The 25670-nt window shown below is 48.1% G+C and overlaps 1 protein-coding gene across 5 annotated transcripts in view; it reads right to left on the bottom strand.

Moving 5' to 3' along the window:
• The window catches only part of Cka (Connector of kinase to AP-1), a 111475-nt gene that overhangs the window by 50049 nt on the left and 35756 nt on the right, over positions 1 to 25670 (bottom strand). For all 5 annotated transcript variants that reach the window (XM_065445182.2, XM_065445185.2, XM_065445184.2 and 2 more), the window contains exon 2: positions 7486 to 7589. In XM_065445182.2, the coding sequence (XP_065301254.2) occupies positions 7486 to 7589 (104 nt within the window). The remainder of the gene's footprint in view (positions 1 to 7485; positions 7590 to 25670) is intronic.

Genomic DNA, 25670 nt, shown 5'->3' with positions numbered 1-25670 from the left:
AGACAGAAGAGCACAGCAAGTGAAAAGAAATGTCCCAAATTACTTCCGCACAGCATACTCTTTTAAGGACCCCTCAACCTGTATGAAAAGAACAATTTATAACTCGGGCGGCTTTCATAAATGCAGCTCGTTAAGATGCAAATCCCACACTATGATGAAAAAGCAACACTGCCTTTCCTTGTGAATGGACTGCCTCTGCTATATATAATTTCAAGGTACTAAAAGCAAGATTCCCTGTGCCACAAATTTGACTTCCACAGTTAAAACCAGGATGTTCTCTCCACAGGCAAGCACACAGGGTGGCCCTCAGATCTCATAATCTTCGCGCACAGCAGCACATTCCTTTTCCCGCCAGAACCAAGAGCAGAGTACAGGCAGCCTGGTGATTGCAGCTTACAGCCAATCTCCCACTCCACCCCTTGTTTGAGCTAGCACTGGCCAAATTTTTAGGATACATTTCATGGGAGTAGAAAAAGAAAAAGAAAAAAAAATAAAGCAAGGGGGATCATAGGGAACCGAATAGTAAGGCTGCCCGACTCCAAACCTCCAGGTCAAGGCTCGAAGGACCCCGCTAGCGAAGGCAGATTGTAATCACTGGGCAACCGCTTTGTGCTCAGCCTAACCCGAGAAACATTAACCGAGCATGCAAATGACTTCCAACAAAATTACTAATTTCACTTGGGCTGCTAATGAACCAGCAGGGTGTTAGCGCAGACCTGCGAACCTTAAAATGTAAAAGAATACTACCATCAAAGTAAAAAGATATGAAAATTTGGGGGAAAAAATACTAAAACTGGTTCCTTACTCAGGACATTCTTTGTTAAAAACATTGCGAAATTTGTTTTGTAGGGACACTGCTCCTCTATGCTCACAGTAGTAAGAATGATTGGCATCAAAGCAAAAATGAAAAAAAAAAACTACTTATCCACGCAGTTTATGAAATAATGTAATGACAGCTGAAATTTCAGCTGCTGCTATAGCTTCGGCACTCCTGCTGGCAGGTTCCCATGGGTCAACGACTGTGTCTGTATTCAATTGACATCAGTATGTCCCTAACTTGACTACAAAAATGGAAAAATGAGTAGAATGAAACTATTTTTTTTTTTAAATGGTAGGCCCCTTTTACTTGTGTATTCCATGATAAAATTGTAGAGGCATGTTACAGGCACTTCAAACAAAAACATTAGGTAAAATTCAAAATAAGAAACTGAAAGGTAATAGTGTCCGAGCCAAGTAATAGGAGCAGGGGACAAAACATGCCGCTGCACCATACATGCCTGCAGGTGTCAAGCTTTCTATGAATGCCACCTAAACAATAATCATTTATTAATTATTTTCTTGCTAAAGATTCTTTCAAGAACAATGCACCAGCAAATTGTGCTTTCAGTTTACTAACACACACTAGATATGCAAGGTGTCAAGACCGATCTTGGCTTATCGCGTAACAACAGGGTATACAAGGCCGTTTACATAGAGCAAAGCACCTCAATGCTTTCAAATGCTCACAGGAACTTGAATTAGTATTGAGCCTGTAGAACATTCTTGCACTAATAGATTCTATCTTTCCGAGGCGCCGCACAGGCAAATGTTTTTCTTACAAAGCAAGTGTTGAAATTAGTTTGCATTCAATACCAATACGGTGCATTGAGGTGTTAACGAGCTAACTGATTACAGACTACACCCTGCAAAGTTGCTACTATCAGCTACTATCAAGGAAACTTTCTGACATAACTGCCTGCCAATTGAAACCGAACATTCGGAGCCAACTTGGCTAAATTTCATTGAATTGAACACTGGCATCTCCTTCTGAATGAACTGCCTCTCCTCTATACAATTTCAAGGTATCAAAAGTGAGAATCTCTGCCTCACAATTTAAGCTGCAATGGTTAAAACCTGGTGTTCCCGCCACACACAAGCACGAAGGGTGGCCCTCAGATCTCATAATCTTCGCGCAAGGCGGCACATTCCTTTACCCGCCAGAACTGAGAGCGGAGTGCAGGCAACCTGGTGACAGCAACTTAGGCCAATCTCATTTTGACCCCAGCCCCATTTTTGAACTAGTACTGCCCAACTTTTTAGGATAATTTCATGGGGGAAGAGAAAAATAAAGATAAAAGTAAAAACAAAGGAAGAAAGAAAGTGAGGTGATCTCGGGGAACCAAATAGTAAGGCTGCTCGACTCCAAACTCCCAGGTCGAGGCTCGAAGGACCCCGCTAGCGAAGGCAGATTGTAATCACTGGGAAACCACTTCGTGCTCAGCCTAATGACAGATACATTAGGAGAGAGAGTACACATGACCTCCAAGAAAATTACTGAGCTTTCTTGGTCTGTTAATGAAACAGCAGAGCTGCTGGTTCGTTAATAAAGTCCAATTTAAAAAAAATACTAGATTGCTTGATTACTCTGGAAATTGACTGTTTATTGAAAAACTGGTGACTGTATTGCAGGGACACACCGAAAAAGCATAAGCCTCCTCCATGTTCACACAAAGAATGATCTTCATCACTGAAAAACGAAAATATCTTCAGAATTTATTCATGAAATAGTCATGTAACAGCAGTGGTGGTGTTGATGCCGGTTTTAGTGGTGGGGCTGATGCCAAACAATTAAAGCAGGTATGAAAAATCAGGCTCTGAAATACCAGTCAACTGCTGTACTTATATTCAGTTGAAATCAGTTTTGCCTTGAAGTGGATGCAAATGAAACAGTAAAAATTATTCGTGTGAATATCAAAATGCCAAAGAACCTATGCAAATGGAGCATTTCACGATAAAACTGTAAAAGTCAATGGGTATGTAAGGCGCTTCCAGCGGAAGCATTCAGTGAAACTCAAAATGAGTCACATTGAAAGGTATTAGCTGGGGAAAAAGGGGGAAGGGGGGGGGGGAGAAAACCTTTGCATTGCTCCATACGTGCCTGCAGGTATTAGGTTTTACACATGGATGCTAATTAAGCAAATATCTCTTGAGGATTATCTTATTGTTAAGACAGTCTTCTAGGAAATAACTGACCAGCATAATGTGCTTTACTGATATTAATCTGGCCCAAAACTCTGGAGTGATGAACCCTAGATACACAAGATGTCAAGACAGATACTAGCTAGTCAATCACAGTATGAACACAATACACACGGTCATCCACTCTTAGAATGAATCACCTCAAAGTTTTCAAATGTTCACAGAACTTTAAATTATTAATGGGGACCTGCAGTATATTCTTGCACCAATAGACATCTACATGGGGCACATCACACAGGTGAACGTATTTCTCACAAAGCAAATGTTGAAATTATATTGCGCTCAATATTCATAAGGTGTTTCAAGTTGTAAATGAGGAAAATGATCAGCGACTATACCCTGCACGGTCACACGAAAAAAAGATTAGCCAGTCATCGTGCTAAAAATACTACCAAGGGGGCTAAACTTTCTGACAGAATTACCCGTCTGCTTGGGCTAATTAAGCATCCCCCACCAAAAAGGTGGATTAATTACAACCCAACATTTCAAGACCAACTCAACTGAACTTCATCAAACAGTAAATTGAATTTCTCTGTGCATGAACTGCCTCTGCTCAATGTCACCTCAAAGTAGCAAAGAAAAAACAATCCTGCCTGCGCCATAAATTGGACTCCCACAGTTAAAACCAGGATGTTCTCTCCACAGGCAAGCACACAGGGTGGCCCTCAGATCTCATAATCTTCGCGCACAGCAGCACATCCCTTTTCCCACCAGAACCGAGAGCGAAGTACAGGCAGCCTGGTGATAGCAGCTTACAGCCAATCTCCCACTCCACCCCATTTTTGAGCTAGTACTGGCCAAATCTTTAGGATACATTTCATGGGAGTAGAAAAAGAAAAAGAAAAAAAATAAAGCAAGGGGGATCATAGGGAACCAAATAGTAAGGCTGCTCGACTCCAAACCTCCAGGTCAAGGCTCGAAGGACCCTGTTAGCGAAGGCAGATTGTAATCACTGGGCAACCGCTTTGTGCTCAGCCTAAACCGAGAAAAATTTACCAAGCATGCCGACTTGCAACAAAATGACTCATTTCAATTGGGCTGTTAATGAACCAGCAGGCTGTTGGCGCAGACCTGCGTACCTTAAAATGTAAAACCTACTACCATCAAAGTAAAAGGATACTAAAATTCAATGAAGAATACTCAAAATTGTTTCATTACACAGGACATTGGTTTGCCGGCTTTGTATCATAGGGACACTAAAAGGCACGCTACTCTACTTTCACAGTAAGAACGATCTGCATCACAGCAGTAAGAAAAAAAAAATTCGTGCAGTTTACAAAATAATCATGTAATGGCGGCTGAAATTTCAGCTGCTGCTTTAGTTTCAGCGCTCCATGCTAGCAGGTCCAAATCGATCAACAACTGTATCTGTATTCAGTTGACATCAGTATGTCCCTAAATTGACTGCGAATGGAAAGAAGTAAAATAAAATAGTAAAAGAAAAGAAAAGGAAGAAAAACATCCGACCCCTATAATCGTGTATTCCATGATACAATTATAAATTTTACAAAGCATGTTACTAGCACTTCAAGCAGAAACACTCTGTAAAACTAAAAATAAGTCAAGCTGAAAGGTAATAGTATCCCAGTCAAATGGGAGGAATGGACAAAACATGCCCCTTTCTCCATAGATGTTAGGAGGTATCAAGCTTTAGACGAATGCCATTTAAGCAATGATCGTATAGCAATTTCTTGATAAGGATTCGTTTCAGAATAACGCACTAGTTAAAAAGCGTTTTACTGATAATATGAGGTGAAAGCCTGGAATGGAATTGTGCTTTCAGTGTTCTAATGTGCACTAGATAAAGAAAACATCAAGACAGATCCTGGCCTATGATATCAGAACACAATATACAGGGTTACTTACTCTTACAGCGAAGCACCTCAAAGCTTTCAAATGTTCACAAGAACTTAGAAATTATTGAGGCCAATAGAGTATTCTTGCACCAATAGTTATCTGTCTGGGGTGTCACACAGGCGAATGTTTTTCTTACAATGCAAGTGTTGAAATTATATTGCATTCAATACTAATAAGGCGCATTGAGGTGTTAACGAGGTGAGCGATTCCAGACTATAAATCCTGCAGAGCTACAGAAAAATAGATTTGCTAGTCATCGTGCTAAACTACTACGAAGGAAGCTTAAACCTTCTGACATTATTAATTACCTGTCTGGTTGCACCAATTAATTAAGGAGTTCATAACCTCTCCAACCAAACAATGGATTTATTAAAACTCAACGTTTCAAGCCAACTCAGCTAAATTTTATTAAGCACCGATATTTCCTTGTGAATAAACTGCCTCTGCTCGATATCATCTCAAGGTGCCAAAACCTAGATTCCCTGTCACAATTTAGACTGTGATGGCTAAAACCTGGCGTTCCCTCCGCACACAAGCACAAAGGGTCACCCTCAGATCTCATAATCTTCGCACACAGCGGCACATTCCTTTTCCCGCCAGAACCGAGAGCGGTGTGCAGGCAGCCTGGTGATAGCAGCTTACGGCCAATCTCATCCTGCACCCCCCCCCCCCCCACCTTCCATCCCCATTTTTGAACTAGTACTGCCCAATTTTTTAGAATAAATTCATGGGAGTAGAAAAATAAACAAGAAAGAAACAAGAAAAATGTAAATTGAGGTGATCTCGGGGAACCGGATAGTAAGGCTGCTTGACTCCAAACCCCCAGGTCGAGGCTTGAAGGACCCCGCTAGCGAAGGCAGATTGTAATCACTGGGCAACCGCTTTGTGCTCAGCCTAACCATAGAAACAATAACCGAGCATGCACAGCAAGTCCAAGAAAATTACTGACATCACTTTAGCTGCTAATGAATCAGCAAGACGACAGAGGCTCTTCCAAAGGAAACATCCACTTAAACTCAAAATAGACCACACTAAAAGATTATAGCCAAGGCAAGATCTGGCAGAGCAGGGGACAAAAACGTGTCCATTGCTTCATAGATAAATGCAGGTAAGCTTTACACGAATGCCATTAAAATCGGATAGCCTTTACTGATTATTTTAAAGAAATGAAAGAAAGAAAATTTTTCAACATCCATGTAATCAAGGTGCATTTAACGAGATCTCACTCGAGAAATCAAACGTATCTCCGACTCAACATGCAATGCCATAAACAGAGAAAATTTCCCAGAACCGAGAGAAAATTAAACAGAACATCACATACCTGAATAATGTGCTTTAAAAATAATGTGAGAAAGAAGCGCAACAGCAACTTGCATTCTATCTTCATTTAATGCACACTAAATATGTACATTCCAATTACCGAGGCAAGGTGCATGGCTAGCTGCTCTTGGAGCAAAGCAGCTCAAATATTCAAGTGCTCAAAAGAGCTTAAATTCGTAATGAGGGCCTGCAGAAGATCCTTGCATTACTAGAGCCCTCTCCGAGGTATTGTACACGCCGATCTCTTACAGGGTAGAATAAATGTTGAAATTATATCCCACTGAACACTAACAATGTTGAAATTATATCCCACTGGACACTAACAAAGTGTGTAAATGTGTCTAAAGCCGTTAATGAGGTGTACGATTAGGTACTAAACCCTATGCAGCTAATTGAAAAAATATCTGCTATTCATGGTGCAGAACAAACTACTACCCATTGTGACAAAAGGTGACAAGATACAAAGCTCCTCTCTACATATGACGAGATCATCATGAGATCAGAGGAGTCTGAACTGAAATAGCACTGGACAACATCCTTTCTGTTGTGCCAATGCTTGTTTTCACCTAAAGTGGCTTAGTCAGTAATACAAGGTTTAGTTTTGTTAATCTTAAACCAAAGTTTCTATGAAAGCAAAAAAAATCTGTGCTTGGACAGCTTCAGCGATTCTCAACACCCAACACACCAAGCCAATGCCGCATATTTACGAAATCAAACCCGTTATGTACCAATGCGACTATATTGTCATGATTTGATTTATTTATTTATTTATTTATTTATTTATTGTACCTCAAAGGTCCCTGAACAGGACATTACATGAGGGGTGGGGTGGGCACATTGAAAAAAACGGCGTGTCAGGTTAGGTAATGTGACTTGAAAGATGGTCTTCGATGGCAGCTTTGAAACGAGAAATGTCAGTGACACTATTCATTTAGCAACTTACTGCGATATTAAAAAAAAGTATGCCACAAAAGCTAAATTTGCTAAATTTAAAGGGATTGCGAGTCACTTTGTGCAAACTGTATGGCAAGATATGGCAATTTTTCGGTGAATGAAGTGCTAAAAAAATAAGGAAATTCGTTCGCTATGGATTAGATTGCCCACTACTTATCAATCATGCATATTTGCATGCAAATAGGCTTGAAAGTAACATACATTGCATACAACAGCAATTTTACCCAGCATAGTGCACATAGCTGAGGCAGTCCAGTTCTGTACAGCTCCCATAAACCCATGTGGGGGAAAGCATGCAGTGAACACAGGAGCTAAGAGAAGGAACAATTCAAGTACCTTTCCTGCTTGAGCGCGAACTCAAGCATCTTTATCCGCCTGATGAGGTCGTTCTTGAGGTTTTCCTGCCCCTTGCGCTCACCCTGTAGAAACGCTATCCTTGCCTGCACAGAAAGGGAAACAAGCTTTAGAACCATCGTACACCAACTAACTTAATGCTGTGTAGGAGACGATCAATACATTCGCTGCATAGCGAAATAAAAAGCATTCTTGCACGCTCTACAAGGTTTGCTCCGCTTATAATAGGGCTATTTAGGCAGGGCATGGATGATAATATTTAGCCTAATTATTTATCAGTCTTTCATTGGTGATCACATCAACTAAGTTGTGCAAAAAAATCACGAGGTGACTGCAGTGAAAGATAAGCAGACAAGCAAATAGCCCTGCTGTCGAGTTTTTCGTAACTACTATACATCTACTACTCACTGTTTCTCACTTGTTTTTTTTTTATCTTACACTACAAATTCAATTCGGACTAATGCATGCATTTATTCTTATTCTCCCGTATATTTAAGCACCCAAAACAGGGTTTTGTACCAGTGTGTGTGTCCTCGTATGTGTGCACCAGAATAAACTGGAGAAACAAGCAAGATCCAACCTAACACAAGGATCCAGAAAAACCATCCAAGTCAACACGTGCAGCATGAGCAGTCAACACGAGCCACAAGAGAGAGTGTGGCTCACTCCCAAAATCTCAAAACACGAGGGGCCCCCCGAGCACACACTGCTTGCCCCCTTCCCTCGCACACGCGAGCAGCCGTTATATGCCGCCTTCCGAGAAGGAGCCAAAGCGAGACGGGAGGGAGCCTTGAACCATGCTGCAGTGCCAAGCACATGGTGCCGTTCAACCCACAAAATTCGGCAGAACATGCTACGCAGCGCCGAAAAAACAAGAACAGCTAAAACGAGCACACACTCAGCCCGGCGTCTGGGCGAAATGCCAGGAGCAGAAAAAGCAAATGAAACAAGTTAAAAGCAAAAGAATGAGAGACAGATAAGACGAAGCAGAGGACAAAGAACAAAAAAAACGTCAGAGGAGTACAAGCAGGGGACACTGTCTTCTTGAAGGTGCCAAAGGAAACGACCCACGTGAGAGCACACCCCACACAGGGTGCCAACCTTGGCCCGGCCTGGCTTTCACCCCTTTGCGACACACCCATAGAACCCCGGCAGAGACAAAGTGTCACGCTCTGCCATGGTCCACGGACGTTCAGGCAGTCGGAAGCAGGTGTGACGAAAGGGGCAAAAATTTGTCACCGTGACGTCTGTGCAGTTTGCGACATTCAGAGGCAGGAGACGAAGGAAGTGTAACTGCTGCTGCTGAGTGGCACCTAACCAAGGACTTCTGCTCTGCGAAGCAGGCTCAGCACAACACGAAATGAGTGGGGCACTGTTGATCACTAAAGACACACTAGGTCCAAAATATTAAAACACGGAAAAAACAAGGCATTACCGTTGAGGACCATGCAATGTGGTGTAATCCGGGTCCATAGCGACTATGAACACTGCGACAACCTTTCTCAAAGTAGTAGTAGTAGTAGCAGTAGCGATAGTAGCGGTAGTAGCAGTAGTAGCAGTGGTAGCGGTGGTGGCGGTAGTAGTAGTAGTAGTAGTAGTAGTAGTAGTAGTAGTAGTAGTAGTAATAAATGTAAGAACAAAGAAAAGGGTGCTTTCTTAAACGAGGTAAAAATTTTACTTTTCAACACCTTCGGTCAGAAACATTGAGGAGTTCAATAACCTCAGCTTAAGAGCTTCTGAGGCACATTTTGGGTACGTCTATTATTGCACATCTGAATGTGCACTGTACAATCAAGCAGGGACGGAACTGGCTGTATACAATATGTTTGTGTACTTAGCGGTGCATGTGGACCAGCTGTTTGTAGCACTTCTCTGCATTGCACGTCTGGACAATGGCAGTGCCAGTCAAGGTTCAAACGAAAACAAAGTGCACATGCTGGGGCTTCTCTCTGACTGGTCTGATCATAAGAGCCATAACTAGATTGTTCACATCATAGTACAAGCAAGCTGCTCATACTCGCTTATGATATAAATGACTGCACTGTCATCAGCTTGGCAATCAGCACCATGGGGAAGCTAGCTTTACAGTCATTAAAACAGTCCATTGGCCAAGCTTATTTAGAGCTCAACCCCTAGGCGCCCATTCCTGCGGCAAGCGTCAATGTAACCGAGCTAACGAACACCACGAAGAATGAAAGCGAACTAGTGGCGAGATGAAAGTCGATAGCGCCGGAGGGGGGGGGAGTTGCAGCAGAACTATGAGGCAGAAAGCGGAGGAGTAGCAGATGGGAGCTGGCCTGCGCATACGCAAAGTTTCCGGCGGCCTAGGCATCCACAGCCGCGTGGCGATCATTTGCGCTTCCGAGGGGGGAGGGAGTGCCGTGAGGTGGGGAAGGCTGCGCTCATTGGGCGTCAGCTTCTGAGGTCAATCCGCGGTGACAGAGTGTGTGACGGGGATCACTGCTCCTGCAAGGGGCGATGGCGACCGGCTACGAGGCCAAGAAAGTGGCTGGGTGTTGTCGCCGCTGACATGGATGGTGGCACGACTTCCCCGCGATGAAGGGCCACACTCGTCGTCAGTGGAAAGAAAGCGTGAAAAGAAAATCGAAGTGCCGCGCAAGACGAGCTGTGCGGTGACGATGGCTACGATATGGCGCCAGAATAGCGCGTGTGGTTCCTATGAAAACAAAGCTCTGCATAAGCGAAGGTCCGTCTGCGGCGGCGGCTGCGAATCACACCCACGCGTCACCCCCGAGCTGCCTATCAAGATCTCCCGATTAGCGAGGCAGACGCGCCACACTTCGCTCCGTTTGGAAGGTGCAACACGAGACAGATTGTCCGCGCCAGCCAACATGTGGCGAAATGAAAACACGTATGGAACTTGCTCAAATTGAACTGAGTATTGTAATCGCCGGTGAACTTTTTGTTGCTTTCTCAAAAGATGCTAATAGTAGTCTAAACTCAGACCCTTAAAAAAACGCAATTGAAAAATGCTGTTTGTGGTTTCATGCAGTGCCTCAGCCATCTCGGTCGCTGCGACCACTGCGACTCAGTTCTTCCTTTGTGTCACTTCATCACAGCAAGTGCAGTACTTGCTGCTGTAGCAGAACCAGTCTCCACAAGTTTCAGCCACAGCACTAATTATGACTGCAATAGCCACCGCACTAATATTCTTTCTGTACATCATTATATGCCAGTTTGCGAGGTTCTTCGCACTATCAGTTGCAAAAACTTCGCAGCCATGTGCAAACAATATGGCTGGGGAAACCTACTTGTTGCCTCCTTTATTCCTCTTATTGTCCCATCTGCCGAATTCTGGGGTTTTACGTGCCAAAACTACGATTTGATGATGAGGCATGTCATGGTGAGTGACTTCATATTAATCTTGACCAGCAGAGGATCTTTAATGTGCCCCCAGTGCACGGGACACGGGCATTCTTACATTTTGCCCCATCGAAATGCGGCCGCCACGACCAGGATTTGGTCCCGCGACTTCGTGCTTAGCAGCACGACACCATATCTGCTAAGCCATCACGACGGGTCTCCCATTTGACTTCCTGCCAGTGGGGTCACTATGAAAATTGCCTTACATCCCAAAGCTGCAACACTGGGTCAGAGGGATGTCACAGTGGAGGTATCCGGATTAACTTCGACCCCTGGGGCCCTTCAGCACTGGTTTGCAACTATAACCAGCACTTTCACTGTAGTGTTAGTTTGTCATCATACCACGTGACTTAGCAGCTGTCAGAAACTGCAGCATGAAGCAATGATGATTTATCTTCGACACTTCAGCGATGTAATGGCGGCACAATTGGGTGGAGCATCTCTCTCTGCCAATGGAGGGAGGCCCTGAGGTTTTATACCGACTTATGTGATCCTCCTTTGCTTCAGTACTTCACGGGCATTTTATTTCATTGTTGACATGATAATGACCATTACTGTGGGGCTATTGCAGCGTAATGGCCAATAGAGGTGCCCCGAAGTGCAGCTGGAAAGTACCCACAGAGGGCCCTGTGTAGCAACTGAACAGCACTGCACTTTGCACAGCTGCGATGCTCACCGATGAAGGCAGACTGGTGTACTGATTTCTTAAAACAGCCTTCATCACACTGACGAAACAACACTGCGTGAAAGACAAATGAAGTGGCGCTACGGCCACGTCTTATGGAGCACGAATCCCATGGCCCGCACCTGGAATCTCACGTTTGCACAGTTTAACGAAATATGTCAACAGAATGTGAAACACTGATATGGAGACTGCAATCGCCTGTTTTGTGCAATGACAGTGTTCCCACGCTGGCAAGAATGTTGTTCCACTGTTCACGTGCCAAGACAAAAAGAGTCATTTGTCGGGGTACATGTGCGATCAGCCTAGTGGCACGCGCTTTAGTGTACAACTGTGCTCGTCACAACTATTTACGCAGATAACATAAGTGCACATAAACCCCGTTTTCAAGGATGGTATTGCCACAATCACACGCACACACACACAAGATCGACTGCTTCTAGCAGCAATTGCACAAACGCGGGGCATGCCGATTCACCAGCTCGGCAACTCCCCAGTGCAGTGAAAGTTCATTCGGAAGCTGAACACTGTCTAGGCTCAACCAGAACCAACTATCCCAGTTTCTCACTCTTGCTTCATGCCGAGCAAACCTGCTCGTTAGCTCGACGTCGCTAACGCGGGTCATGTTACGCGAATTAATCAGGGCACACGTCTCCCTCACCAACATCCTGCCAAACGCCACAGCGCCAGTCTGTGGCAGCTGCGGCAACTAACTGCCCTCCCCCTCCTCCTCGAGTGCAGCACAACGAAGGGCATTAGCGAAGCGTCACGTGTACGCAGACAAGTTGCGCAACACCCGCTCCCATCGCACGGGCAGTCGAAGGGTTGCTTGGTTGCTCAACCGAACTACAGAACGCTCCAAAAAAGAAACGCCCTCCACTCTCTCCGATGGGGGAGGGTGTGGAGAGGGCAAGGGTGCACGTAACAGACGGACAGACGCACACAGGCAGCGTCACCAATAGAAAGCTCAATGAACGCCGCAATAAGGACCCGCGGTCGCATGCGCCATGCAGCGCCGAGAGGAAACGGGGAAAGCGGTGCGCGTCCTTTATTAAACGGCGCCGACCTTGGCCCACCCTCCCCTCGCAACCTTTCCGAAACCCCCTCCGCTCCCTTCTGCATACATCGGCTCCGCTAGCCGGCCGCTCTTGGCGCAGTGGGTGGGCCCTCGGTGCCCGCCGGCATCGAAGCCGCCGGCGCGCCGTTTCACGCATGACTTCGCCCGCGGCCCGGCGGCGAGCCGATCATCGCGCGCCGGACGCAGCGGTGCGGCGCGGGGAACGCCAAAGGCCGCGCGCTCCCTCTACACGCAAAACAAGGGGAAGGCACGCACGCGCAGACACGCACGCCAATCTTCGCGCCTCGTCGACCACCCGACGGGAGACACGCTTTCAATACCGAACGCTCTGCGTCAAATGTTCCGCCACGTGGGCCATGTACGGTACATCGACCCGTTTTATCTAGTTCCATCCACTCGGTGGATGGAACTAGATAAAAGGCGGTCCTTCGACACCAAAAGAAAATTTAAAAAAAAGAAGTCACGTTTGGATTCGGCACGATCACGTTTACGCGTCACTGTTTCCGTACACTCCTCCAACCCTAGCACCTTCCTCTTCTCCCTAAGCTTGGGGAGTGCAGTGAACGAGAGAGAGACACGGCCAACTTTCGACCGAAGCGCGCCCCAGGAAGCAAGCATTTCTGGCAGACCATTTCTGTTTATAACCAAGCACCGATCTCTCCACACACTGCGTTTGCACCGTCGTCAAATTTCTGGTGGCACGACTAAAAACCAAGTTCCCAGTCAGGGCACTTGGGGTTTCTAGGTTCCACCGTCCTAACCCTCGAGAGGTGACGTGCTGGAAAGACCTCTCCAGACAATTGTAGCGACAGCCATTGGGGCCCTGGACTGAGGGCCCCAACTACATAAATCCTTTCACTTTATTATAAAGTCCCTTCTGTCACTCTCTCTCCCCAGACAAAAAACTTGGAGGAGGCTTAAGCTTCGCCTTTAAGAGTGGAACGCGATAGCATTCAGAGATTCATTCACTGCTTCTCACGCGTCTAGGCAACTGCAGCTTATGTCACCTTAACGTTCACCGGGAGACGCTGGCGGAGAAGCTCTAAGCACGAAGGCGAGTTTTGTCGTTGAAACGCGGCCGCTTTCGTGGGCCCAATCCCAGAGGCAGTGCACGGCCGCGCAAAACAAACAAAAAAAATACATTGTGAGGTTTCTGTTATTTTTTCACACGTTTAATATTGCAGTCTAACTTTCAACATAAAAGGCATGCGCTGTCGGTGTTTTATTGTTTCACGACATTTTTTTTGTGGGCTGTCAGTCTTAAAACTTCCGCGGAATAACTTTGTCAAGAATGCAAGACAGGCGACGAGAAACTTTAATTATACAATGGCGTGGCAATATAACTCATATATCGCACGCCATGTGGCAAGGCGTGTACCGAAATGTGTACGGGTGCCGCGCGAAACACTAAATTAATATTGACCCACCCGCTATCGATATCTTTTTCCCGGGACGTCAAGGACGCAGATTTTAACCGCACTAAAACACGAACGCGTCGGCCACGATGACGTAATGCACACCGTCTGTTCATCTTTGTTATTTACTTTTCTATAAGACGTCTTGTAAGTCAACGGTGGTTGAACGCGCGTCGCACGGTGTCGACACCCGTGCATTCTCGTATCGGTGTCGAGATCCATGCGCCTACAATTCAGTACGCCTAGGCACACACTACGAGCTGTACTACTACTACTACTACTACTACTACTACTACTACTACTACTAGGGTTCCGTAAGCATAACCCGCTGACGCGGGTCGACACCGGTGCATTCCTGTATAAGTCTTCCGGCGTGGAGATCCATGCGCCTACAACGTAGTACGCCGATGCACACGCTACGAGCTGTACTACTACTACTACTACTACTACTACTACTACTACTACTACTACTACTACTACTACTACTACTACTACTACAACTAGGGTTCCGTAAGCATAACCCGCTGACGCGGGCTGCCGCAGCATCGCAGATCCTGTCTCCTCCCTTGTTGACACGGCCTGAACGAGACGGCGACGACGCGATGGAGCCAGAGGGAGCGAGGCTGGCGGAAACGCTGGCAGTCATCGGCGTTCTGACTCACCAGACAACGCTTGCGATGAGGCACCGGGGCCGCGACAAGAAATCGGGCGCAAAAACAAAAAGGAAAGCCGAATCTGCGCTCATCTCATCCTTAAAAAGCGCACCCGAGCAACCATCAAATCGGCTGCCGGGCCGACTCGGAAGCAGCGGCGGATGCGGCGACGAGCAGAAGGCTGCATCAGCCATGGCAACAAAAACAGCGCACGAGGCAAAGGCGATACAACTTGCAGTAAACGCCACTCCAAGCATTGCAGGAAACGATTGTATTGTTGTACCCCTGTACACAGGGTGAAATATCCACACAGCAAACGTAACGCACGAACCGAACTCGGAGGCAACTGTTCTCCATTTATTGCCCGTTAAATATCATGCCACCTTCTCGTGTGTGACGTCATTACTTGCGCTTTATACTTCCGGGTTTCCAGAAATCTCGCCCAAGTCGTGCTCACGTGGTGGGTCTCTGAAGTGTACCATTCTGCACGGTAGTCAGTGATTTCTAATTAATTATATTTATTAGACACTTCAGTAACTCAACTCAACTTGTGTAACTACACTTATGCTCCGATATATCTGTAATGAAACCCATGAATTTTGTACGGTGCTTTCTTTTTTCTGATTTAATTTGAAGTTTCTCCCCAGTTGTCCCAGGACGTAAACCGGAAGTGCTGCGCAAGAAACAAGAGTGTCACTAAAAAAAAAAAAAAAATGACGCTACGGCTTGGGCGCTTCACCTGGATTTGTCTAGAACCACGAGACGACGACAACGGCGATTCAAACAAGTCCGGCGTCAGTTGCTGCGAAGACGCTACATACACTGCAATCGCTTCGCGAAACTTTCCAAATATAATGTAGTACTTTCCCGATAGGCAGTGTACACGACATAGCGTTGATGCGGTTTGTTACTTTGAAAGTGCTGAAGCCGACCCTCCAACCCTAGTTTGCAAGGAATTCACGGCATGCATTTATTTTCAAGGGGTCTTAAGAGTCGCAGAATATCTTCGCAAATTAGATTTTTTTCCAAATGTTTCCAGGAGGTGTGTGAACTCCGTTTAATACGCTCAACAAACTTCTTGGACGCTGTCACAGGGATATTTGCCCTGCCCTTGAGCAATTTATATTTTATTCAAGTTGTCTCCCTCGCTAAACTCAGTACATTACATTTATTTTCCATTTCCTTCGATGTTTTGCTCAAATGTGCCCTGTGCTTTCGAGACACGAAAATGCATCAATTCCCGAATCACATGCGCGCGATTCTCGGCCAGCCGGGCAAGTCAATGCGGAAACGAAAGACCCTCCGTGAAGGAGCCACTAATTCCTGATACGCGGAACGAGTGCAATAGCTTCGCAACAACCGACGCACTCCTCACAAATTAGGCTAACTGCACACGAACATGTGGGAAACAATGCGAACGGTACCGTAACCAGCGAACACATACGAACCACGAGAAGAAGAAAAAAAAAAGGGGGGGGGGGGGGGAGTCCCGGGGCATGGGGCGGGTTGGAGGGAAAGTTACCAGGCCTCTTTCAAAAGCAAGAGCTGGCATTAAAATCGGCGCAATGAAAACGTCCACATTCGTTGTGGTGTCGAACCAACTTTTTTACAGCGAAGCTGTATACCTCTACCATCCAAGGAAATTGTCGTGTCGTAAGCAAAGAACTCCCCATGCGTGGCCCAATGGCGGGCCGACCCGCGGCGGAGGTGCAGTGCAGTTCGCCACGAAGGAGCCCACATACACACTTTCGCTGGTCATCGTTCTTCAGAGTGGAAGGGCACCGAGTTTTTTTCCTCGGCGTTTCTCTTGCAGCGTGCGAGGTTGAAGGTCGAGACAGCGGGAGCTTCACGATTTTCTCTAGCGCCCGCGGGGAGAAGCAGCGGTACAGCACCGGTGTTATCCGTTCCATTTCCCTCGTCTTTGTTTTACGCGCGCGCTTACGTGTATCTCGCACGAATTCCACGGGAGATAGACGCGGCATGGTCCGTTTCGTACACAACCTCAGAACCTTCCAACGCAACGAGTGCGTCTTTTACTGCTACAACTGAGGGCGCCCTCGCAGACAGCGAGGCATGTCGTTTCAGAAGCACGGTGCAATAGAATTGGGAGTTACAGGTGCCTGCCGGCCAGTCGGGAGCGCGATCGGGCAAAAACACGTGCCTCGATTCGTGCCAGCGCTCCGTCTGGCTCGCACACGAAGCCGCGTCGCAACTTCCACCAAGTTGCGGGGTAAATTAACGTCCAGGAAAAGCGGCCGTGCGAGGGAGTCAACGCTATGCTTTTTTCGGCTATCGAAACAGCACCGCAAGGGCCCCGGACGGACACTCCCAACGCGCCCCGCGAAATGACGTCCCACACAACGTCACACGACGCCCTCGGCGGCGAAGTTTCACGGCCTCGCGTGGCCCACGACTGCTCGCCTTCGCTCGCGGCGCATTTTTCTTTCGGCGTGTCCCGTACGACGACGGCGCCGGCCCCGTGCGAACGCGCTATCCAGCACCGACGGGCCGTTACGCAAGGCCGCGCGCACAGCGGCAGCAACGGTCCGAAGAGCACGTGCGGGCCGAATTTTGCCGTACAATACTGCAACACTAGTAGCAGCGCCGCAGCAGTGCCGCTCCATAAAAGACACCCCGGGAGGGGGGGGAGGGAAAGGGGGGAGACGTCATGCATCGCTCCCGCCCCGCTATGCACGTCCGCGACCCGCGTGCTTGCCTGCCCCCCCCCCCCCCCCCCCCTCCGCACATCCATCCCGCCCTCTCCCACTTACAAACGCGCCTCGCCGGTGACGACAGACTGCTACGCCGCGTGGTACGACAAACCGCGACAGAACGGAGAGAGTACGCGAGAGAAAGGAGAGAAAGGGAGTCGCGGAACTTCGGCGCGCGAACAACGGGGACTACTACCTTCTTTTTCCCCAGCACGGGACATGGATGGATGGATGTTATGAGCGTCCCCTTTGGAACGGGGCGGTGGGTTGCGCCACCAAGCTCTTGCTACTTATACTGCCTAATATTCTACCCAGGTTAAACAATGAAAACAGACAGAAAAAGCAAACACTATGAACTACCACGCCCAAATTTTCTGATCCCCTATTGCGGGACACACAGAGACGCACAGCGGCCCTGCTGCCGGGACGCGTACCCGCCGCGTACCCACACACGCCGACGACGCGCGCACACGCACGCAGCTAGGCGTTCGCACGCGAGGAGGGGGCGGGGTAGCGCGGTACGCCGCGGCCAGGGTGACACGCGACCGCAGGGAACTTGCGGGCAATTTGCACAGCCCCGACACAGAGCTATTTCACGCGTCCGACGCGAAAGGCGCAAATAGCGGGCGCGCGCACGCCATTTGGAAATCGCGGCTATACCGCACCTGCGCACACCTCAAGCCCTGACAACGTACACATCAACACCGAAACAAGAACGGTAGGGAAGAGAAAGAAAAAAAAAAACCGACAGCGTCGATGGTGGGCACCGAACGGCTACCGAAAGCGCCGAGTGAATTACCGCAACTCATGGACAGCGTTACTGCGCTAAAAACACATTTAAAAAATATATATATAACGATTCCGTATGCAAGCGAGTGACGTGACATAACGTAACCAGCGTAACGTGCTGCTCCGCTACATCCTGCGGTCGACATTGTAAAGCTTTCTTCGCAATGCTATACCGAGATACCAAACAGATTGCGCTCAACCGTTCAGGTGCGTAGCCCCTATCGCACCGATTTCGCTCGCCTAATGAAAGCATCGCCAACGAAGCGTCCCCACTAGGTCAACGCGCGTTAACCAGCAGAGAGAACGGGCGCGACTGTGGAACCGTGTCTATCGTTAGTCGACGCAACGGGCCCGACAAGCAACAACGCGAAGGGCGCCAAGAAAAAAAAAGAAAAAAAATAACTCGCACAAGCCGACTAGCTGCGGTGCCGTCCGGTTCCATCACGGCGTAACACACCGCGCGGTGCGCAAATCGTGCGGGGCATGCAAATGAGCCGGGCCCGTCCAAAAGCGCGCACGCTGCAACCCGTCCACACCAATGCCAGAGGAGGAGGAGGAGCATTGCGCGCAGGACGCCTAGTGACACTTTAGGAAACGAGCGTCACACGCCGTTCTCCAATCGGAACGAGTCCGCAATCCCGGCTCGGAAAACAAAAGAGCGCGAAAAAGCGAACGATGCGTCACGCTGGTCACGACACGCAGTTGCAACAGTACTACTACACGGCGTGTTTCAATCCGCCGTGGTTTCTCATTGACTACGGCGTTGGGCTGCTAAGCACGAGGTCGCGCGATCGAATCCCGGTTCACGGCGGCTGCATTTCGATGGGGGCGAAATGCGAAAACACCCGTGTTCTTAGATTTAAGTGCGCGTTAAAGAAGCCCAGGTGGTCGAAATTTCCGGAGTCCGCCACTACGGCGTGCCTTTATAATCAGAAAGTGGTTTTGGCACGTAAAACCTCATAATTTTAACAGAGTGTTTCCGCGAACAGTGAAAATTTCTTACAGGTTACCTGTGGCAGATAGCGCAATTCTGGCTCTTGGGGTGTTCTACTCGAAACAGCGGACACCACTTGCACAAAAACATTGAAATGCATAATAGAATGTTTACCAAAATTTGCTAATTAACTTCCTAACTAATCACCTTATGGCCCATAATGCAATTTACAAATTCTAGCCGTCGAGTTCGCAAGGCGGATCCACTTGGAACGAATTCTCAGCATGACGCCGGTTTCGACATAATCACTGCAGAACTTTGCGAAATTGCATAGGCGTTCCAGTTACTTTTGTGCTTGGATGTTTAAAACGACGTTTTGTCAAGAAGGTAACCGGAACTCCAATGCATTTCTCCGGAAAGTTCGGGAATGAATATCTCGGAACTGGCGTCATCCTGAGAATTCGTTCCAATTGGATCCGCCTTGCGAACTCCTCGGTTAGAATTTGAAAATTACAATATGAAGCATATTGCGATTAGCTGAAAAGTTAATCAGTTATTTTTTTATTAATTAGCCCATTATGCATTTCACCCATCTTTTTTTGTGCTAGTAATGTCTGCCTCTTCGAGTTGACCAGCTCATGAACTAGAATTGGACTCGAGCATCGCACGCGAAATGCGAAGGTCGTGGGTTCGGTTCCCACCTGCGGCAAGTTGCTTTCTCATCCACTTTCATTTCCATTAATTTATCGCTTCTTTATTTCATTTATTAAAGCACAAGTAATTTCCCCTATGTTGTCCTTGGTGTCAGTGTTTGTTGGCTTCTTCTGATATGTACTGTGAATGACATTACAAGTGCCGTAAACGACAAGGAAAGGGGGTTAACCGAGGGGCCCGATTTTTATTAGTCATAAGAAGTCAACAAACACTGTCACCAAGGACAACATATGGCAAATTACTTGTGGTTAATAAATGAAACAAAGAAACGATAAATTCACGGAAATGAAAGTGGATGAACAAAAAAACTTGCCGCAGGTGGGAAACGATCCCACAACCTTCGCATTTCAGGTGCGATGCTCTGCCAATCGAACTAACACGACGCCGTTTCCCCAGACGCTTTCTTGGGCATTTATGTTTCCCTGAGGGTGCTAGGCAGCGCGCCACCACTCAGACCTTGGCGATGGATGTGGAACATCCTTTCTGCCGCAGGCGTCAAGAGAACGTGTCGCACGTGCCATGTGACATAGGTATAAGAGCTTCGCACAAGCGCTATGACTGGTTGAACACTGCGTCACCAGATGCCGCCAACAGCGGCGCAGGGCTAAAGCCGAGAAGCTCGCGCCTGCTCCCTTCGGCGTAACGTCTAATGCCGAAACACTGTTGGCGCAGCGCTTCCGAGACGTCAGCATCGGCAGAAAAAAAAAGTATATACATATATACACGCTACACAAACAGATGCAGCCGCGAGAGAGCACACACCGCCGCCAACGCCCATGATTCGCCCGCTGTCGTTACTGCGTGTGCACGACCTGCAGCGGCCATCTCCGTCTCACTGGCACAGTATATTTTTTTTTTTTACGGTCCGGTCACGACTGCAGCCCCCGCACGTGCATACTACTACTACTGCACCGCCGGCGTCTCTATCACTTGTTTTTTGCTCTACCTCTCCTCCCACCCTCCCCCCTCGCAGGATCCGGTCAGACAGCTGGCGCTTGACGCCAAGACGGAAGCAAAGCGGCGCGTGTAACGTCAGCCACAGTCTCTCTCTCTCCAGAACGCCGGCCGGCAAGTGAGGACCTCTGCAGGCAGCTAGAGAGTCAACCATATGCGGGCGTCTTGCAAGCGTCTCACGGGCGCCCGCGCAGAGTGGCGCTTCCCAAACGGTAGGACGCGAGCATCTGCCTCGGAATACCCCGGATTCTTCTAGGGCCCACATTACTTGCAGGAAACACTGAAATGCATAATCGACTGATTAACAAAAATCAATTGAGTATTTTACCTCATGGCACACATTGCCATTTACAAGTTATAGCAGGTGAGACCACAAGGCATATCCACTTGAAGAATTGTGTGGATCACACCATTATGATTTACGACATATGCGCCGACAACTCGCGGTAAAAAATGCACTGTCGTTCCACCTCATTTCTTAAGGAAACGTGGTTTTCATGCATTCAAGCACAAAATTGACTGGAAAGCCAATTCGTTTCCCCGCAAAGTGCGGGAATTAATATCTCGAAACTGGGCAGGTATTCTGCAAAAGTCCACCTAGTGGAGTTTGGGAGGTGTCGACTAGATGGACTCTTACAGAATACCTCCCCTGGTGTAATGCTAAGAATTCGTTCCAAGAGGATCCACCTTGCGAACTTCTCGACTAAAATGTGTACGAGGGCGAATCAGAAAGTATTTGCCTCTATTTTTTTTTATTAGCCAAAATAAGGTACATACAGGTAATTACTGATATACGTACTATTCTACGTACATGGACTATTTTTTTTTTACACAGTCCCCACACCGGTTCAGACATTTGTCCCATCGCAGTACTAAATTTAAGATGCCCATGCGGAGATTTCGTCTGACTGTGCAACCACCGCTCATGGTCATGCAAGTCCTCACGTCGTTTTGCGAACTCACAACGCAACCACCTCACACTTCTCAAAGCGAGACACCTTTCCCCACACGTGTGCTGAATCTCCTTGTGGATTTCGATGGGCGTTCGTCCCTTTCTCCACCGAAAACGAATCGCACTTCGTTGCTCGTACTCTGCGGACGTGTGAAGCACAATCACAATCTTCAACTAACAGCAGCGCCGCGCCGCGGAGCTACCGGCAGATAAGGCCGGGCCGGTCCACGAAAGGTCCGCCGCTGGGAATGGATATGTTGACGTCGCATTTACGGCCGTAATTTGGCTTTAAAAAAAGTAGGGGCAAATACTTTCCGATTCGCCCACGCAAATTGAAGTATGCGCCATAAAGAAATCAGTTAAAACTTAATTAGTGAATTTGTTAATTAGCCTATTACGCATTTAAACTTTTTTTGTGCAATTAATGTCCGCATCTTTGTGTAGACCAGCTCATGGACTGGGATCGTGCCATCTGCCACAGGCAACTTTCAAGCTTTTTTTTTTTTTTAAGTGTTCGTTGAAACAACCGGTATACAGAAGTGCCCCATGATGACTAGTTATAGGGTGCCGACGGTGGCAATGGCCGACATACGCGTTGGCAAAGACCCCGTGTTCAAGCACGCGCTTTCGACACCGCAGCAAAGCCCGCTCGAAGCTGCGGTACACAAGCATCATCACGCGAACTATTTTCGGCGCGTCTATCGCAACAAAAGTCCAGAGATAACGTAGTCAAGAATCACTGCGGCCTCTTCCCGAAGTGCCTGCCTCGCTGGCGTTCCAGCGGCCAGGTCCTTGAGCGAAGGAATTGCCCTTCCACACGTTCGCGAAGGACCGTCGCGTAGCTCGCGCGATTTTCGCGACACGCATGCTTAATATATGCAAATGGCGCACGCTCAGTGCCGCGCCAGCGACCAATGCGCACGAAACCCACGGGGGGGCCGTGTATATCTATCCCAACAGGCACGGGAGAGGCCGAGAGGCGTCAGCTGCTACAGCACGCACGCGGAAACGTAGGCCCAAGTCCAAAACAGACTGCGACAACAGCGACGGGATTTATTGCGTGCGTGTATATGTGGGGACACAAAGAGAGCAGACCAAACAGCGATTGTCGGGCAAACAAAGGGCGCCTATAGATAGCGTGCAAGTGTCGAAGGTAGAGCTGGTAACAGTTGACTCAGACGGTGTTCCTCCTCGCACACACCTCCTCTCCTCCGCGAATACAAGTACGGCGTCGGCAAGGTGTGAAGAGACTCGGCCCGCAGGGCGGAGATCCGAGCAGACGACAGGGGTTCCGACAAAGGAAACACGTCTGCAACCCGAACGACGCGCTTCACCCGAGAGATCACAGGGACGGGGCAATCAATACCGCGCTGCCGCTATCGGCTCTTGCGCATTTGTTTGCTTCGCGTAAGCGAACGAGGGCAAGGAAGACGCACCGTCAGCTACAGCCCCGGCTTCCTGGGTGCAGAACACACGCGGCATCCCGGCTCTTGCGCAGCGCACGCGCACGCCCGCGAAATAATAATACTAACAGAATAAGAACAAAAAAAAATGAGAAAACGCAGCCAAGCGAACGAACCGGAGAGGATCAACCCGGCGACCCAGGCAAACGAAAGAAAAAAGGCACAGCGTGGAGGATCGCCCGTAAAACGCAGCGTCGCGTTACACCCGCATCGAGCAGACGTCAGACGCCGCGCGCGTACACGAAGACGGACAATGGGCAGAAGTGCAGAGCGAACCCGCGATGGAAATAAAAAAAAAAGCGAGAGAACTTTGACTGCCGTTCCTCTGCGCAGGAAAGATCGGCCATGGAAGCTTCGCCCCGCACCACCTTGCCGTACATCTTTTTATTTCCTTTTCGTCTCTCTCTCTCTCTCTCTCTCTCTTACTCCTTCAGCGCCTCAATTCGGGCTGAAATTATCCACGCTCCAGTTAACAGGCGGCCGCGCCACCGGACCGACGCCTGACACCACCACTCCCTCCCTTCCTCCCTCACCCAGCCACACACTCACACTTCCTTGGGCGAAGCACCTCGGATATAGCCAACCCCTTCAAAACAACGCCCGAGTCTCGACAAAATGAGGAATACAAACACGCACACTCACTGTAACAGGGAGAGAGAGAGAGAGAGAGAGAGAGAGAGAGAGAGAGAGTAACGGGAGTAAAGATGCCCAAAGCGTAAAAAACGAACAGTAGAAGAGCAACCAATACTATAGCAGCCGAACATTTGGAAAGAAAATAGAATCGGCGAGAAAGGCGCACAAAAAATAAAGGTCTTTGGGATGCCCGTATCCTCTTTCACGACTCGTGCGCGTTGCAGGTCGAAGCGGGGCCCTTTTCCTTTTAACAGCACATTCGACGAGGCCTGGTACGCTGCAGTCTCGTTATACACGAGAGAGAGAGAGAGAGCTAAATAGGCCGTGAAAAACTCGAACACGCATTATTCTGCCCGTGCAAGAGGTCTTCACTGCAGTCCCGATTGTCGACTAATGCGAGGAGCTCGTTCGCGGAAATGTGCGTAATATAACGCGCGCTGGCGACCCAAAATATAAAAGAGCGCGCACTTTTTTTTTTTTTGTCCACCTTCAGCTGCCCGTACGAGCGCAAGACGCCGTAAGGTATCCACAGCAGATATCGGCACGAGGGACTGCGTGCATACGTAACATGACGGAGAGCGTACAAGGTGCGCTCAGAGCGGTTCGCGGGAGAAGCTCCCCGTGAGCTTTTGTTGTCCGCATGGGATGGCGATCGCTGCTCATATTTTTTATATATATATATATATATATATATATATATATATATATATATATATATATATATATATATATATATATATATATATATATATATATATATAGTACACTAAATACACAGGTAGTGCAGCTTGGCACAACACGAGAACGCCGAGATAAGAGACACCGAAACAGCAAGGCGATGTTTTCGTCGAGACAATCAGGCACGTGTTGCGGATACCGCTATTTGTAGAGAGAGCTTTAGGCCAACCGACGCCCACTGGGTCGCAGAGCCCGCAGTACATACCGGCGGTCCCAGAAAGCTACGAACGGTGGAGTCGATGTATATAGCGGCAGTCGCAGGGCAAGGGGCAGTTTCTCCGGACACACGCGTTCTTCGCTTGCAACCGACCGGACGGTCCAAGTAAAAAAAAAAGAAAAGAAAAGAAAGAAAAAAGAAACGGCGTTTCAACAACCGAATACCGCGGAACGGGTTTGGAAGGCTAAATTGTCCATTACTCTCCGATAAAAAGAAGAAAAAAAGGAAGGAGGCATGGGCCCATAATGAACGTATCTAAGGATCCATTGTAATGAATAGGAACATAGGGATTTATACTATATGGGTTCCCAGCGCGTTCACGTACCATTACTCGATATGACAGTTATGGGGCATGATATGGAGTCCATTAAACAGGGCGGTGGGCTGGCTAATTATTCGTGACCCAAGTCAAGGCAACGGACTTGGAAAGAAAAAAAAAGGGACGCGTACTGTACACACGCAAGACCGCGACGCCCACGATACGCATCTACTATTCACCAAGAGTCGTAAGAAAGTTCATCGCTTTCCGTGCGGCCCTCATTTCCCGGAGCGCGTGTTCGCGCGTCTCTCTCTTTCATAACGCCGCTTTCTAAACCATTCTCCGCGAAACTTCCAACACCCGTCCGTCTAAAGATCAATCCCGCAAGCGCAAATCTCGCACATCCCGCCACTGGGCTGAATCAAAACGCGCACTCCTTCCAAAGCAGCGCTCGCGATAGAATTCGAAAACCCCGTCGAGCCCGCCCGGGGACGACTTATCACGCCTTAAGTGTAATTCTCGGTCGTATACATACGCGCACACGCGCGCCAGATACCCACGCACGAGACTCAATTAGCATGCATCCCGCGC

The sequence above is a fragment of the Dermacentor albipictus genome, chromosome 7 (assembly GCF_038994185.2).
Source record: "Dermacentor albipictus isolate Rhodes 1998 colony chromosome 7, USDA_Dalb.pri_finalv2, whole genome shotgun sequence".
In the NCBI taxonomy this organism is placed as follows: Eukaryota; Metazoa; Arthropoda; class Arachnida; order Ixodida; family Ixodidae; genus Dermacentor; species Dermacentor albipictus.
Note: the sequence above shows the minus strand (reverse complement) of the source record. Positions and strands in the feature narration are given on the sequence as shown.